General features: G+C 40.3%; 1 protein-coding gene across 1 annotated transcript in view; it reads right to left on the bottom strand.

The window, feature by feature from the left end:
- Positions 1 to 8,230: 8,230 nt before the first annotated feature.
- The window catches only part of SEC63 (SEC63 homolog, protein translocation regulator), a 53,723-nt gene continuing 47,176 nt past the window's right edge, over positions 8,231 to 14,777 (bottom strand). The window contains exons 19-21 of the mRNA XM_068677769.1: positions 11,172 to 11,270; positions 10,240 to 10,344; positions 8,231 to 9,758 (exon numbers count right to left, since the gene is read on the bottom strand). Coding sequence (XP_068533870.1) covers positions 9,615 to 9,758; positions 10,240 to 10,344; positions 11,172 to 11,270 — 348 coding nt within the window. The 3' untranslated portion in view covers positions 8,231 to 9,614. The remainder of the gene's footprint in view (positions 9,759 to 10,239; positions 10,345 to 11,171; positions 11,271 to 14,777) is intronic.

Genomic DNA, 14,777 nt, shown 5'->3' with positions numbered 1-14,777 from the left:
CATCCTTAGCAATAAAAGAAATCATCCTTTAGATCTGCAGAAATCACGTCTTCTCCCTTCCTTTCCAAGCTTACTTTAGGCAAAAACCAGGAGTGACAGCACCTAAAAAGTTGAGTGCCTGGACAAAATTCCCCACAGCTGAAGCAGGCAGGTGCAATAAGCTGCGATAAGCATAGCCAGAGCTGGAGCACCAACACAGCCTGCTGCAGCTAAGGAAGAAAGGGCCCCTTTCTTGCCTCTAGATTAAGGGCCATAACACAAATGTTCATTGGTGATGTATTTATTTACACAGCAGACTTCCAATGGACCACATACCTGCCTGTGCAGTGCTAGCAGTGATGCTCAAACCCCAATGCACCTGCAGATGCTGCACAAGAAGGTCACACATTCACTGCCCTGTCAATGCAAGTGTTTCCAAATTTGTTCCCTGCAGAACACATGCAATGCTGCAGCATCACACAACACAGGGTCGTTGCTCAGCACAAGCTGAGCAGATGCTGGAAGAGCATCTTGCTCCAGAAATGCTGAAGCAGTTACTGCATCACTCTCTGTGTGAAGATCAAGGAAGAGTCAGGATTATTTTTGCATGACTTTCCGTTGCTAATTATATTAGCCATGCCTGACAAGGATAAGGCATTGAAAAGCTGAATTAGAAACTCTTCACCGAGTACACATCAGAATTGTTATTTGTGAGGCAACACACTGAAACATCAGCTTTTTGTTGTAAGAACCGCAGTAAGGCACAGAGGGAGCCATCCCATCAGGGGAACGCAGGATGGGGGAAAAGAAAGTTCAAAGAAAAAACAGAAGAAAGGCTGGGACGGCCACCTGGAGAGTGCTGGGGTTTGCAGAGCTGCCCAAGGAGCCCCAGCCCCAGGCTTCCTCCTTACCGCAGCTCCCACCATGCACCTGCAGCATCCCATGGGCTCACACGCTGCTTCTGCAGTGAAAACCCGGTCATTCTTCTACCACTGTGGAAAACAAAACAATTTAAATTGCATTATGGCAAAACGTTCCTTTCTAAGGCAGCATTTCCCAAATGGGGATTTCTCTTATTCTGGGAAATTCCCAGGATTTGATTAACCAGCATCTTAGCTCGAACTTTTGGCTGTTGTATAGTGAGGGACTGAGAGCCAGGAGGTGGTGCATTATGACAAGTGAAAGGAATCTATTTTAATAAATGTCATGATAAGCAAAAAAATCAATGGCTAGTTCAGTGAAATGATAACAGAAGCAACAACCTCAACATCTCATTTTCCGAGCACCTTTCTCCAATAACTCATCTCTAGTAGCATAAATGGACAGAAATAAAATGACTGTGTCTGGGCAGTAGTTAAACAAAATACTCCAGATTTCCTTTTTTTCCACTAGGGTTAGTCTTATGTCTCGCAGTCATTTACCAACTTAGGGCCTCTCCAGGGCATGTCAGCCACCAGACACCCACAGCCATGCTGGTAGATCCCCGATCCCCTCTCTTCTCCCATGCAAGGAGCCTCCTGATTTTGTTCCTGGGTGGTGAGGAAGGTCGCGCCCAGCCCCGCTGAAGGGATGCTGGTTTTGCAGTACAGATGCCCAGAAGAGAAGCAGTGGCCGGGTGCCAAACCCTGCTGTGGAACCTTCCCCATCTCCTCCCTCAGGCACTGGAAGGTGACCAGGGAAGTAGGCGATGTTCTCAGCCTCACAAATTTGGTACCCTGAGAGCATCTGAACATGGAGATCATGAAGGAAGTAGCACCGCAGGTATAGGACAGGCAGGGCACACCACGCCTGAAGGGAGTAGACACCAAGCCAGCCTTTAATACCAAGAGATCCAGCCTCAAAAATACGTTCTTGAACCATTCATGACTACAGCAGGCAGGGGACAGGGCTGGGCAGTGGGCACAGCGACACAGGAGCGTGTCTTCCCCATGCTGACCACTTGTTCACATGCCTGAGGCGAGGTTCAGGGGCGCCATTTTGTGCACGGGCGCCATTTTGTGCGCGAGGCCCTGCAGTCCCCGCACCTTCCTGCAGTGACCACCTGCCAAAAAGTCCAGGGGCGCCAGCTTTGGTTTCTTGCCACAGCTGAAAAAAAGCTGTAAAAATACATGCCTCCACATAAGACACGTTTGCATACTCATTTTTCTTAATTCAATAGAAAAAAAAAAAAAAAAAGGAATAAAATCAGTCACCATCCAAATTCACTGTAATTATCTCTTTTTTCTCTTGGCAAGCGCTATTTTTAGTCTATATGCATGCATAGTCATACTATAGTATAGCTATTTTTTAAATTACATATGCCAGCATAGTTTATAGATTTTAATTAGCTGGGGAGTTGGATAGCCATCATCAGTCAGGAGCTGTATGTTGTTTGCATACAAACTCAGTAGAGAAACTCCCCACACAGCATCTGCTGGTACCACCAAGGATGGGAAGAGCCTCTCTGGTAGCCAAAATTTGGTGCAGACTGCCGCCTGTCAAATGACAGGACTACCACGCAAGGCAGCCTGGCTCGGGCACTCGATCCATGCTTGCTGCACTCAGCAAAACCCAGCACGAGGAGGAGAAATCGGTGCTAGGGCAGGGATGCCAACTACCCTAGGCATCAGGTTTGGTTTCTAGTTGGTCTGCATGTGGAATAAAAAGGGACAAAGTCACAGCATCACAGGAGGGCTGAGGTGGGCAGGGACATCCAGAGGCCACCTGGTCCAACCCCTGCTCAAGCAGGGACACCCAGAGCTGCTTGCCCAGGACCATGTCAAGGGGACTTTTGAGGGTCTCCAAGGAGGAGACTCCACAACCATGTAGAACTTTTCTTTAAACCAGCAAACAAAAGATCAAGAATAACAACAACAAAAACACACTATCAGTGTACCAGAAAAACATCAAAGCCCATTTTATCCCTCATTAACCTCTGAGGATAATCTATATATCTGGATTTTATTTTCCTGGTAGCAGTGGAAGTACTTTAGTGTGGTTTTAGTACTCCAGTGCACCACAACGTTGCGTGAAATCAGGAATCGCCAGACAGGCTCTGCTGTCCTTCACCCATGTATAGTTCTGCAAAGACTTGTCAGTTCCTGTCACAGGGAGGCAATTATTTGACCTAGCAAAGCAGGTTCAAGCTTTGCAAGAGGCCTCTGTTCAATGCCAGAGAAGGGACAAATTTTCTTTCCAGCTGCGGAATAGCTGCCAACAGCAGAAGAAAAGAGAGCAGAATCAAAGCGTGCTTCACAGCAGTTATCAGAGCTAGTCAATTAATTGCTCAGAAGTTAAACTTCAGAAATCACATTATAGTTATAATAAAACTAATCTAATTTCAGTGGTGATGTTTTTGAAATAAAAGGTTTGATTTTCGGGTTTTCGCTACGTTTCCCCACCTCTGCTATTTTGACACTTCCATCACTTTTCAGGCTGGCATGATACGCATACCAACAAGCCTCGCCTGTGCCTAACAAGCCGAATTATTTTATCACTGCCTAGCCTAAAACCTCGCATCTACAGAGACCTGGATAACAAAGGCTGGTGTCAGCCCCTGTGTTGGTGCTGTTGTAATATTTAACACTTAGCACTTACATGGAGATTCAAAGCAATGTGATGTTTAATTGCTGTCATTCCTGCAAGTCTCCCAGGCTCACATTTGACCAAGGGGGCTGTGCTTCCCTTTTAAGAGATGCCGGGGTTTGAACAACACAGCTCTATTTTTTTGTTTTAATTGGCTTTTAGCAGCCAGCACGGACACTGCTGTGCTGGGTAGGGCTCGCTGGGTAGCACGTGGGCAGCTCTCTGACCCGCAGCTGCTGGTGTGGATGCCCTGGTGATGTCTCATGGACTTTGCTCGAGGCATCTCCACCAAAGTCCTTCTAAAGGAGAAGGACAGAGAGGCACCAGGCAGGGCTGGCTGCTCCAGCAGGGGAGATGGATGCCTCGCGCCCTGCCACAAGGCTGAGATATGGGCCAGATGTGTTAAAGGCAGTTTTTTGGCCAGCAAAGGAAGAGCCTGTGTAGAGAAGTCTCTGTGTTTTAAATCACCAGTAATTTTTAGCATTCATACTATATATTAAATGCGAATTTGAATGTAAAATATAATGGGGCAGCTTTTCATCATTTGAATGAACCATTCAGTCCCTGCTGCAAAGGAGAAGGAAAAGAAGAGATCAAACCAACCTAACAAATCTACATCAGGAGGGAACCATAAAAAGATACAACCAGATAAAACCTTACATAAGGAAGTTAACTGCGAAGAGTAAATCTTCATAACTTCGGGAAGAAGCACCTGCGCCCAGCAGTCACTTCTGCCATGTGACATTTAAAGAGGAGCTAAAGACATAAATGAAGGTGTTCGAATCGTCTCACGACAGGAGCAGGGTGACGGGAAGCTGCTGCCTGTGTGTTCTGCATAGGACCAAGAGCAGAGCAGGTTCTTGTGCATCTGAATTCATTTGGAGGGACAACACAGCCAGGCAACTCAAGCAGATCAATCCCCCAAGTGCAAAACGAAGCAAGGACTATCACATTTCATCTTTTCATTTCAGGCAACCCAACTGATTGTCACCTGGGCCTCGGAATCTCGCCACCCTGTCATGGGCAGCATCTATTTTACAGCCATTATAGCCTAATCTCGTCTAATGTGATTTACACATAATAATTAATGGAGCTTCAGCTGTAAGGAAATTGGTCATTCAATTTGGGTTTAATTTACTGCACATGCATATATTAGGAAGCACGAATTCCGTAGCTGCAATCACGGCACGGAGAAATTATCGCGTGCTGTGAAGGAAAAAACAAAACACCCAATAACCAATATGCTGCTGGCCTTCCACTCTCCTGAAGCACCTCGGTGGGAGAATGGCACACAAATAAATCCAGGCATCTCGGCATTTGGAAATACGAGGAAAACATCCTCGCTGCTATTGCTATCCTATTTCCCAGCTGTGGGAAACATCAGACAAGTGACGATTGTCTCCTTCTGACCCCTGTCTACATTTGGTCTGTGTCCACCAGAGAGACAGGGATGGACAAGTACAGCCATCAAGGCTCAGCGATACCAAAAGTATTATTTGGTAACAGATACTGGATAAACCCTTACGCTTTTCCAACGGGAGGAAAAGAAATATCACAAAGATGTAGATCTCACAGCTCAACTGTCCCTAGATTGCCCTTACAGTCAGTGCTCTGCCTTGTCTGCCTTCAGCAGAACACCAGCTCAGGGGTTCCCACACCTGTGATCCAAACCATTAAACCCATTTCATCCAATATTTAACATTAGCATTAGATGTAAATAAAGTTTTCTGTTCCCAACTGTGCTGTGATCATATCAACAAATTCCCAGAAGTCACCACTCTGTGGGTCATATTGATTCTTCAGGGTGAAAATAAAATATAACTCCTGCAAATTTACCTTTTACATGTGTTTGTTTTTTTTAAGGTTTTCTCTCCAGAACATATAAACATCTCCAGCTTTGTCTGCAAAGCTATTTATATTGCTTGCATGAAAAGGAAAGCACTCAACTTACTTCAAAATGAAGGTGGATGAACTAAAAACAATTTCACAAGGTCGCCCATGAAGTCTCCTTTGTACCATTAAATCCTATGCAGGCGATGTAACTTCCCTGTTTAATTCTTAAAGCATACATGTGGAAGGGTTATACACACTGAGGAGTTGAAAGTGCTTCTTGATTCAACACGCATTAAGTAGAGTGTATGTAATTTGGCTTAAAAATATTATAATTAGACTTACAATCTATTATGCTAATTAGATTTATTATAAGTTTCATTGCTGGTTAACTGTTCCACTATTTGACTGAGTGACAAAGCTAAATGATTTTGGCAGAAAATTATTTCTACCAACTAAATAGCTTCTGTGGGGGCTCAAGTTGCATGTTAAAATAACTTTACACACTGATATGAAATAAACTGCAAGCCGTGAAAATCACACAGATGTGCAATGGGAACGATTTTGGTATTATATCTAGAGTTCAATACCAAGCAGGAATCACCCAAAGATATCCCATATACGTGTTTGTTTCCCAACTTGCCAAGGTCCCAACATAACACTGGCAATAAAGCAGATGATTAAATTACTAAATAAAAAGGAATTTAAGCATACACTCAACTTCCAATATAGGTTTTATTTTTAAATAATCCTATAGTCATTCCTATCTTATAAAGGGTTTCCTTCAGTAGTCTTTAAATGAATAGTCAGCAAGGAGTTTGGGAAAAAAATAGGCATAAAAATAGAAGAAAATGTTAGTTTTGAGCAAACAATAGTTTAAAACGCAAGAAACAGATAAAGGAAATCTCCGTCTATGCCTTCCTCCTCCAGAAAGGGGGAAAACAAACCCAAACCTGCAGCTAAAAACAAACTAGGTGTCAACTGGAACAATCCCAATGTTTCCTGAAGAAATTTATGCCCCTGCTTCCCCCTGCTGGAGGAAGAGCTGGAATTACTGGAATTATGCAATTTTGAATAGAAGCATCTTTTCTTCTTGTACACCTTACAGATTTTTTCCCTCCGGTTAAGAGACATTTACAATTTTGAAAGCATTTACCACATTTTTGCATGACCATAACTTTCTAGTCATCGTGCAGCAGAGTAGAAAAAGCACCAACCAACCACTGACAACATTTTGGGGGGTGGGACCATTACAAAACAAAAATCTCTTAAAATCTATTCCTTTTATTTACACATATCTACTTCAGATGTATCCCGTTATTTCAAGAAGCGGCGTTGATCTACCCTAGATGTATTTCACAGTACTTATATTTGCCAACCACCAGTTACTACCACATCCCATATCAGTGTTTAAGCGAGGCCAGAAGCAGCAGGGCCAGCTGTGCTGCAACACCCACCTGCCTCCTGCAGCCAAATCCAAGCACAGACCTAGGGAAATGGCTTCTGAGAGCCTGGAAGTGATTTGCAGCATCTCTGCCCAGCTGGATGGTCCAGCTGCATGGGTACCTGCTCCAATCTCCAACAGAAAGCAAAAAAAAATGGAATGTGACAGCAGAAGGGAGAAAGCAAGCCTGTTTACACAGAAATAAAAGTAGGTACTTCTAAATTATGCATAGGACACTAGTGCACAGGGGTGCAGCAGCAGAGATTTTATTTCTACTGCTTTTTTAACTTTACTCTTCAAGTTACTAGTCCAGAGTTTCAGAAGAGCGTAAAAATTTGTTCAATTCATTCCTAAATCCTCTCAAAAAGCAAGACAGACAACAGTAAATGCAAAACACTTCTTCCTGCTAAAGGTTTTACCTATACCGGTAACTTATTCAAGAGGGAGTTAACTCAATCTTTGATTAACAAGTGAAATTGTTGGTCAAAACTTGTCATTAATGGTCAGATCACACAAGGGACCAACTAACAATGCAATAACACAACACTCGGAGCTGTGCATCTGCCCTGGGTATTTATATCCGCATGAAGCTCTTAAATACCTCCTCACACCCCTCTTAGAAGATGATGCAAGCTGATGCACAGCCATATAGTTAATACTTTTAGGAGAGAAAGCACCAGCCTGCCTTCACGTTATGAACTAGATTTCCAATAACACTGCACTTCCTTTCCTTGCATCTTCTATTAAGTTACCTTGGCTATGCAGCAGGCCCACATTTGGAGTATTAGATTTAGCCTTTGTTAGTTCAATAATTATCCATGGTTTTCAGACTTCCAGTGTAATCCCAGCTGTCAGCTTTAATCTTTAAGAAGAAAATAATTCACTGTACAGACCAGAGATTTTTTTTTTTTTAAACCACTTCAACGCATTCACCTCTTGCAAGTATACGGCTTGACTTCTAACAGTAAAATTTAGGAACCACTAATCAGAACACCCACTTCCTCCCATGCTGTTACCAATTTTGACTCCTAACTATAATCACTTTCCAATTTTTAACCACTTCAAATTTGCTATGAGTTGTTCTGACAGAACAATGCAAGCTTTACATTCATTTTGCGTACTTGATAACAGCGAGCCTAACACCTCTTTCTCAAGCATTTCTCTCATCAGTGTAATATTTGGCTAGAAAGACTTTCAAATACACCTAGTGTTGTTTTTGTTATGTTTTTAATTCTTTACTGCATTTTGCAAATGAAAAATGGAGTTAAAGGTGTCAAGTGTATAAGCTGTTTAATTTAAACCTGGTCTCCATACTTTATTTTCACCATCTGACACTGCTCATGTCTTCTGATGTTTTACAAGTTTTTCCTGCATGATATGCACTTCAGAAGTACTTTGAAAAATACCATAATCTCATTTAGAACATTTTCAAATTTTATTTGCAACTACTGCAATTACAAAGAATATATCAATGTAAATTTGCATTTAAAGTGACATCCCTTTTTAATAAACAAGGTCACAAATTAGTGCACAGCTGATCTGGCTTTGGGTGATTTTCATAGGATGGAAATTTCTCGGCACGACAACTTGCCCCACGTCTTACAGCATCACATTTCCATAGCTGAGAAGAAGAATCTGTCTGTGGATTTTGACAAGTCACACCATAAACCAACAGCCTTGATTCTCTCTTCCCTGAACTTATTGCCCAATCAGACTATTTTTTCCAAGCAGGGGTTGGGTAGAATCACTGCCTTGTTTACACACCTGAAGGAGACTGAAAATAGAAAAAGACCTCTAAGAGATGCACATTTACAAATGCAAACAGGCATCAAAATATCCACTTCACCGGTGGGAATTGAAAACTGATACAAAACGTGCACTCTTTGCACGTTGCATTTTACTTCTTAAAATGTTTCTGATCGTGTCAGGTAGATTCAGATTTAAGAATGCACTTCAGCTTTCAGCATGTACCTTTTACAAAGGTATTTAGCAAAAGCCACTAACTTTTCTAACACATGGTCCCAAAGTTGCTTTCAGTCATTTTGTTTATCAAAAGATTCAGATCTTCTGCTGATCTGGAGAAATAAAGGCTTAAAAATGTTTTAAGCCATTACTATTTCCTACGGCAGAGTCAAAAAAGTTTGATTTCCATAATAATCTTGGGCATTAAAAGGCAACAGTTCTAAAAAAGCAGCCCTCCAGAATATATGGAATGTGGCAATGGGTATGAAGTCAATATAGAGTAATCAAGTTAAGTAAAACAGATTTTTAAAGCTATGAATGATGTGAGCAGTATCACAGCAAAATATTGAAAGAATACCACAGAACCAAGTTTGAAAGTTGAGCAGATGTTGTTTCAACCAACAACGATTCATAACGTCAACTATACTGAAATGTCTTCTAAAATAAATTCCTAATGCAGAAAAATTTGTTTAAAGTTGGCTCCTAGCTAATAGTACCTTTTATTTAAATTTGACCCTAAACTGATCAGACAATATATAGCCCACACTTTCAGACATTTATAATAAAAAAGCTTTTATTTTCAATTGAAACAAATGCACCATCCTGCACTTGAAGGCTATAATGAGCCATAAGCATATTCCAAGGTTGTATCAATGGCAACAGATTTGTTTCACCTCCACTGAGAAGTTACATAATGCACTCTTAATTCGTAAAGAAAAATTAAACTCAGCCTTCTCAAAGTTTCTGTACTGTGTTTCTCGATTATTGTACAGTTCCACAGTCAGACCAAGAGTTTGCAGTGTGTGCAGATATTGTAGTCAATTATCAGTATTGTTTAATCATCATCTTCTTCCTCTTCTTCCTCCTCCTCAAAACTGTCTTCAAAGCCCTCGCTGTCTTCCTGGTCCTCATCACCTTCTATTGCTGTATCCCATTGAGGATGATTTTCTGGCACTGGTTTTGCTTCATGAACTTCCAGCTGTAATTGGGTGAAGAGAAAGAAAGGAAGAAAAGAGGAGAAAAGAGTTACAAAAAATACACACCCATTCGAGAAAACAAAACAAAACCAAAAAGGACATGCCACACAAAACTGACAGTTAAAATTCTGCTTCCAGAAATATGGCACGTTCCCATTAACTAGATGTTTTTAGGACTAAGAGAAATTGCATGGCAGAGCTCAAGATACAAAGACAGAGCAAATTACACTGCAATTTTTTAAAAAAAAGAAAATATAGATTAAAAAATGCACACACTGGAAAGCATCGCAACCTTTAGTCCCATTTAAATCCATCATAAAACCGCTACTACTGAGATTAGGCAGAACCCACTTGAAAGCCACTCTTTGCAACTATTTTAAAATTAGGACATCTTGAATTCTTGTAGATAACGAGGCTTTGAGGATTTTAATAGCTATATGAAGTGCTTTTTAATATAATACAAAAACACAATACATTCATCACCTTCAATGGTTTAGAATTGTCCAAACCCATATACGAATCTGATCTTAAATGAACTGTGTACTGATAGTTTCCAGGCTTGCCCGGTGCTGGGAATTTCAGCTCTACCTGCAAAAGAGAATTCACTCCATGAGTTCTTATACCTTTGAAATGACATATGAGAACAATGAACCAAGTACTTTAATGAGCAATAAATATAAATATATTATTACTGAATAATATAGATACTATTTTTAAAGTGACCTATGTTTGAGAATTCCTATATGATAGAGTATCTGCAGAAATACAAAGAATACCCAAGCACAATACCTTCCAAGGAAGATTAATATTCATAGTCACATTTTTTTCCTGATTTAGACCAAAGTAGCTTTACATTTTTTAGCATACAATTTCCTCCTGTTGTATGGTTCCTAACTCTAACCTGTGTGGATTTAGAAGAATATTTGGTCTGCTGAAAGTATTAGTTTACTGTTATTTGAAATGGAACATAAAATTTATTTTGAAAGAACAAAATACATCAAATCTACAGTTTTCAGAAACACAAAGAACACAGCTGAAAGGTTACAGTCTTGGAAAGGCTCAGATGAGCCAAGGCTAATGTTTTACAGAAAAAGAACACTTAGTATTTCTCACATGTTTGTATAACTTTAAGAATGATTATTCTGTATGAATATTGGTTTAATCAGCTTTTGATATCAGGAAAAAATTATGATCTGGTAAGGAAGTTGAAAGGCTTAAATTATTTTTTCTTTTTTCCATTATTAACTTTCACGGTTAAAAGGCTCTTGCATACTTCTATCAGGACACTAAAATTTGTTTCCCTTTTTAAGAGTCAAGTATGAAAAAAATGAAATGAATTAAATGTATTTGCATACCATAATACACTTTAGGACAGCTTTGCAATAATGAAAAAGTAAGTTTTTCCACTACTTTACCTCTTCTTTATCTTTTAGTGTACAAACATGATATGGCATACATATTAGCGTATGATCCTTTCGATCAGCAATATATAACCACCACCATTCTTGTTTTTCCTTTCAAAAAATAAAAAGAATATTAAAAAACAGGAATGTTAAAGCCGCAAAGAGATATTTGTACTGTTTACAGCAGTTAATTATGATTCATTGGTCCTTATAATACAGATACAAGGGATTATTTTTTTTTTTATATAATCCTTATTTTTGTATTAACAAAATAGATAGTATATGCCATGCACTGAAAGAAAACAGGTTATCACAAGTAACTGTTGGTCTCCAAAGGTTTCATTCATTCATAGCCAGCCCGATTTACTGTATCAACATGGAACCATTCTGAAGAACTGTGTACACTGAGGATTAATGAGCAAGTTCATGCGCATACAACATTCCCCAACTCCATCTAATACTACCCTAGGTTCTTTGACAGAAACCCAGCCTGAATGAAAAGGTCAGCATACACAGCAAAGCATGCTGAAAGACAAAGTACTTTTCCCAGTAAACCTCTGAGCCCCTTCCAAATTCCACAAGTGGGAATCAAATACCGTTAATGTATAGAATTTGTTAACGTATAGAATTTGAAGATTTTTTATTATTTTTTTTTAAATCTACTGAAATGGTAGACTAAAAAAAAATGTAGACTAGTCTAAAATCCTAATTGTTCTCTTTTTCTTCTTGAACACTTCTGAACCAGGGTTTGCTAACCTAAAATTTAAGTAACGCATGTAAAAAGTCACAAATGCTAAATAACTTTTTTCCTCCTTTAAAGTGACTAGTTGTTATGCTAAGGATATAGTAAGGATTATCACTATCTCACTGGAATATTCACCTAGCAAACTACAGATTTATAACATCAAAACACACACACCAGCATCCAAGAGACCCTGATCAGCACTGTTCAGTCCCACAGCTGAGAAGTACAAAATTAACTCTATGTGTTAACTGCAGTGTATGAAAGTACAAGCAACTGCATCACAGTAAAGCAACAGCATTTCTTCACGTTTAGAACAGACACCAAGAACAGAAAACACACCTATTCACATACAATTTAAGGCCAGAATTTGTAGAACCAAAAGTCCTTTTTGCAGCTACTCCAAGTGATTTTATTTATGAATAACTGTTCCATGTGATTACAAGGCATAAATTATTTTAACAGAAAATACAATGTCAATCCCAAGGGGGCTCTAGGAATAGAAAGATAAACAGTAGAAGCACTGTGTTCCACAGAAGTACTGAGGAACAAGAACTAAAGAAGGTAGAACCATTACAGACATGGCTACTTCCATTTTGAGCCTGTGAGGCCTCTAACCGTAACAGAAAAGATCATCTTCTGTACCAAGATGTTAGTTTTGACGTTGTGTGCTGACTTACTATATGCTGTGTATGTTTCCATCACACTTAATGGCAAGGAATCCTTTTTTTTTTTTCTCTCCTTAGAGGAAAGTACAGAACTGTCAACTGAATTTTCACAAAAACTGGTAAAAATAACACCCAACCAAGTGGGGAAAGAAATACCATTCATTACTCTAGTGCTCAAAGAAATGTATAGAGTAAACTCTTTGGAAGTGAAGAACCTGAACGCAAAGTAATTTTTTATAGAAAGGACAACTGTGCAGGAGTGTCATTTTCCGCTCTCTTATTGGGTGGAATTTACAGTTTGTGCCTGTGAGAATCTGGCAAGCTAACAGGCAAATGGGCAAAGCGCCCTTTAACAGATGGGTGCAAGGTTTGGCATGCCAGGGAACCAGTATGTTCATGAAATTGGAATACCAGGGCTAGTTTCTACCTAAAAATGTCAAAACTACAATCTGTGCAGTTTCTGGATCTATGGTTGCGGAAGCAGAAGATAATTATTTAGGAACCTGCATAGATTAAAGATGCATCACTGGCAGAGTAATCAACTGCCTAAAAACTTTGATGAAAGCACATACTGGTCCTCAGGAGGCAGTCCCAATGAGGCTCAGCAACACTCAAACATCCATAAACCCTGGAAATATAAAGATTAATACAACACTTCATCCGTAACTCTGCATCTGAGCTGGCAACAATTGTGATTAAGTATACCATAAATCACAGAGGAAAAAATAAACCAGAGTTTTGTTCTTCAGTTTTTTTCCTTCAGATTCTGCAAATCAACTCTGAATATGCTCCAACTGCAGCTACATTCAACTTTTGGGAAATCAGTGCAGAGAAAACAGAAAATTTACAACTGCAATACCATGCATTTCCTTCAAGTTCAAATATTTGGTTCGGAGCTGTATTTCCTTTTTTTTAACCATGGTACCGCATTTTGATTTTATCATCAAATCTATCAACAGCTTTGTTACACACAGCAGCTTATTACTTGGGAGCATAAGCAAAGTCTCTGAAGGAACCTTTGGTGCAGTAAAAATAAAACCTAGTAGTTAGCACCCCTGTAGCACAGTGCATAGTATACGCTATTTGAGGTTAAATTGATGACCAAAGCCAGCTGCCTTTGCAGCAACAAGCAACAACTATGCTGCGCATTTGACAAGATCTAAGGCAGCAAGACGAGCAAAATGCCAGTACAACTTTTTTTGTTATACTGGTACACAGTCAGAAGTTGCATTGAGAGATGAGAAGTTGCCTAACAATGTCAGGAAAATGCAGCATTACAATACTCGCATACAAAGCTAGATGTCATGAGGCAGCATGTTCTTCCCCATCTCAGTCACCTCCTTTAATCCAGAAAAGGAAGCATAAGCCTTGCTTCTGCTCCCTGTTACTGGAGCCAGCACAATGCAGGAGAAGACACCCTAGATTGCTTCCCTGCTGTCTGATTAGGAAGCTAGAAGGAACCCTCTGAACCACCGGCCCGGAAAAAAAGCATGGCCAAATATTCCTCCTTTCTGGTTCCAATCTGGTCATCTCCCACTGAGCTTTCTCACTTGCTCAGAACACAAAACCCACACTTTGAGAAATGCCATCCTTTTCATGGTTGCATTGTTGTAATGGGTTTTCAGACACCTGCAAACTCATCACCAGTTTGCATAAGTAACAACTGATAGAACTTGCAAAGCCAAAGGCTGCTGTAGACAACCCCAACCTACCTACAGTACCGAGACACCCTTCTTAAATGCATCCTCTTCTTCTTTCTCTGACACCTCCTCACAGCTGACCTTATATTTTTAAGCTGTATAGAAAAGACTGCTCCATGATTGGCTTATGCCATTTTCCAGACTACGCTGTGGTACAAAGAAGCAGCTGTACTAACCCTCTCCATCTTCCACAGCTGCACCCTCCTTTGCCACCACGCTGTTGAGCTGAGACTAGAAGTCAAGCAGCAAGCCAGAACAACTGCTGACCTAAATGACTCCCCAAACTTTCCTGTCGTTTTTGTTAACACAGGAGGGGTCAAGACCTCCCCCTCTCAGAGGGGCTTGCAGCGAGCCAGAGCAGGTAATGCTCAACATCAACTCTTTCTTTAGAGCCAGTGCTGTGCTTTCACATTCCACAGCACAAATGGAAGAAAGTACTATAAATTAGAGCCCTAAATCTGAAAGGTTTCATTCTGAACGTATCTGTATGCAGTAGATCAGCAGAAGA

Source organism: Anas acuta, chromosome 3 (assembly GCF_963932015.1).
Source record: "Anas acuta chromosome 3, bAnaAcu1.1, whole genome shotgun sequence".
Classification (NCBI taxonomy): domain Eukaryota; kingdom Metazoa; phylum Chordata; class Aves; order Anseriformes; family Anatidae; genus Anas; species Anas acuta.
This window is presented reverse-complemented; position numbering and strand designations above follow the sequence as displayed.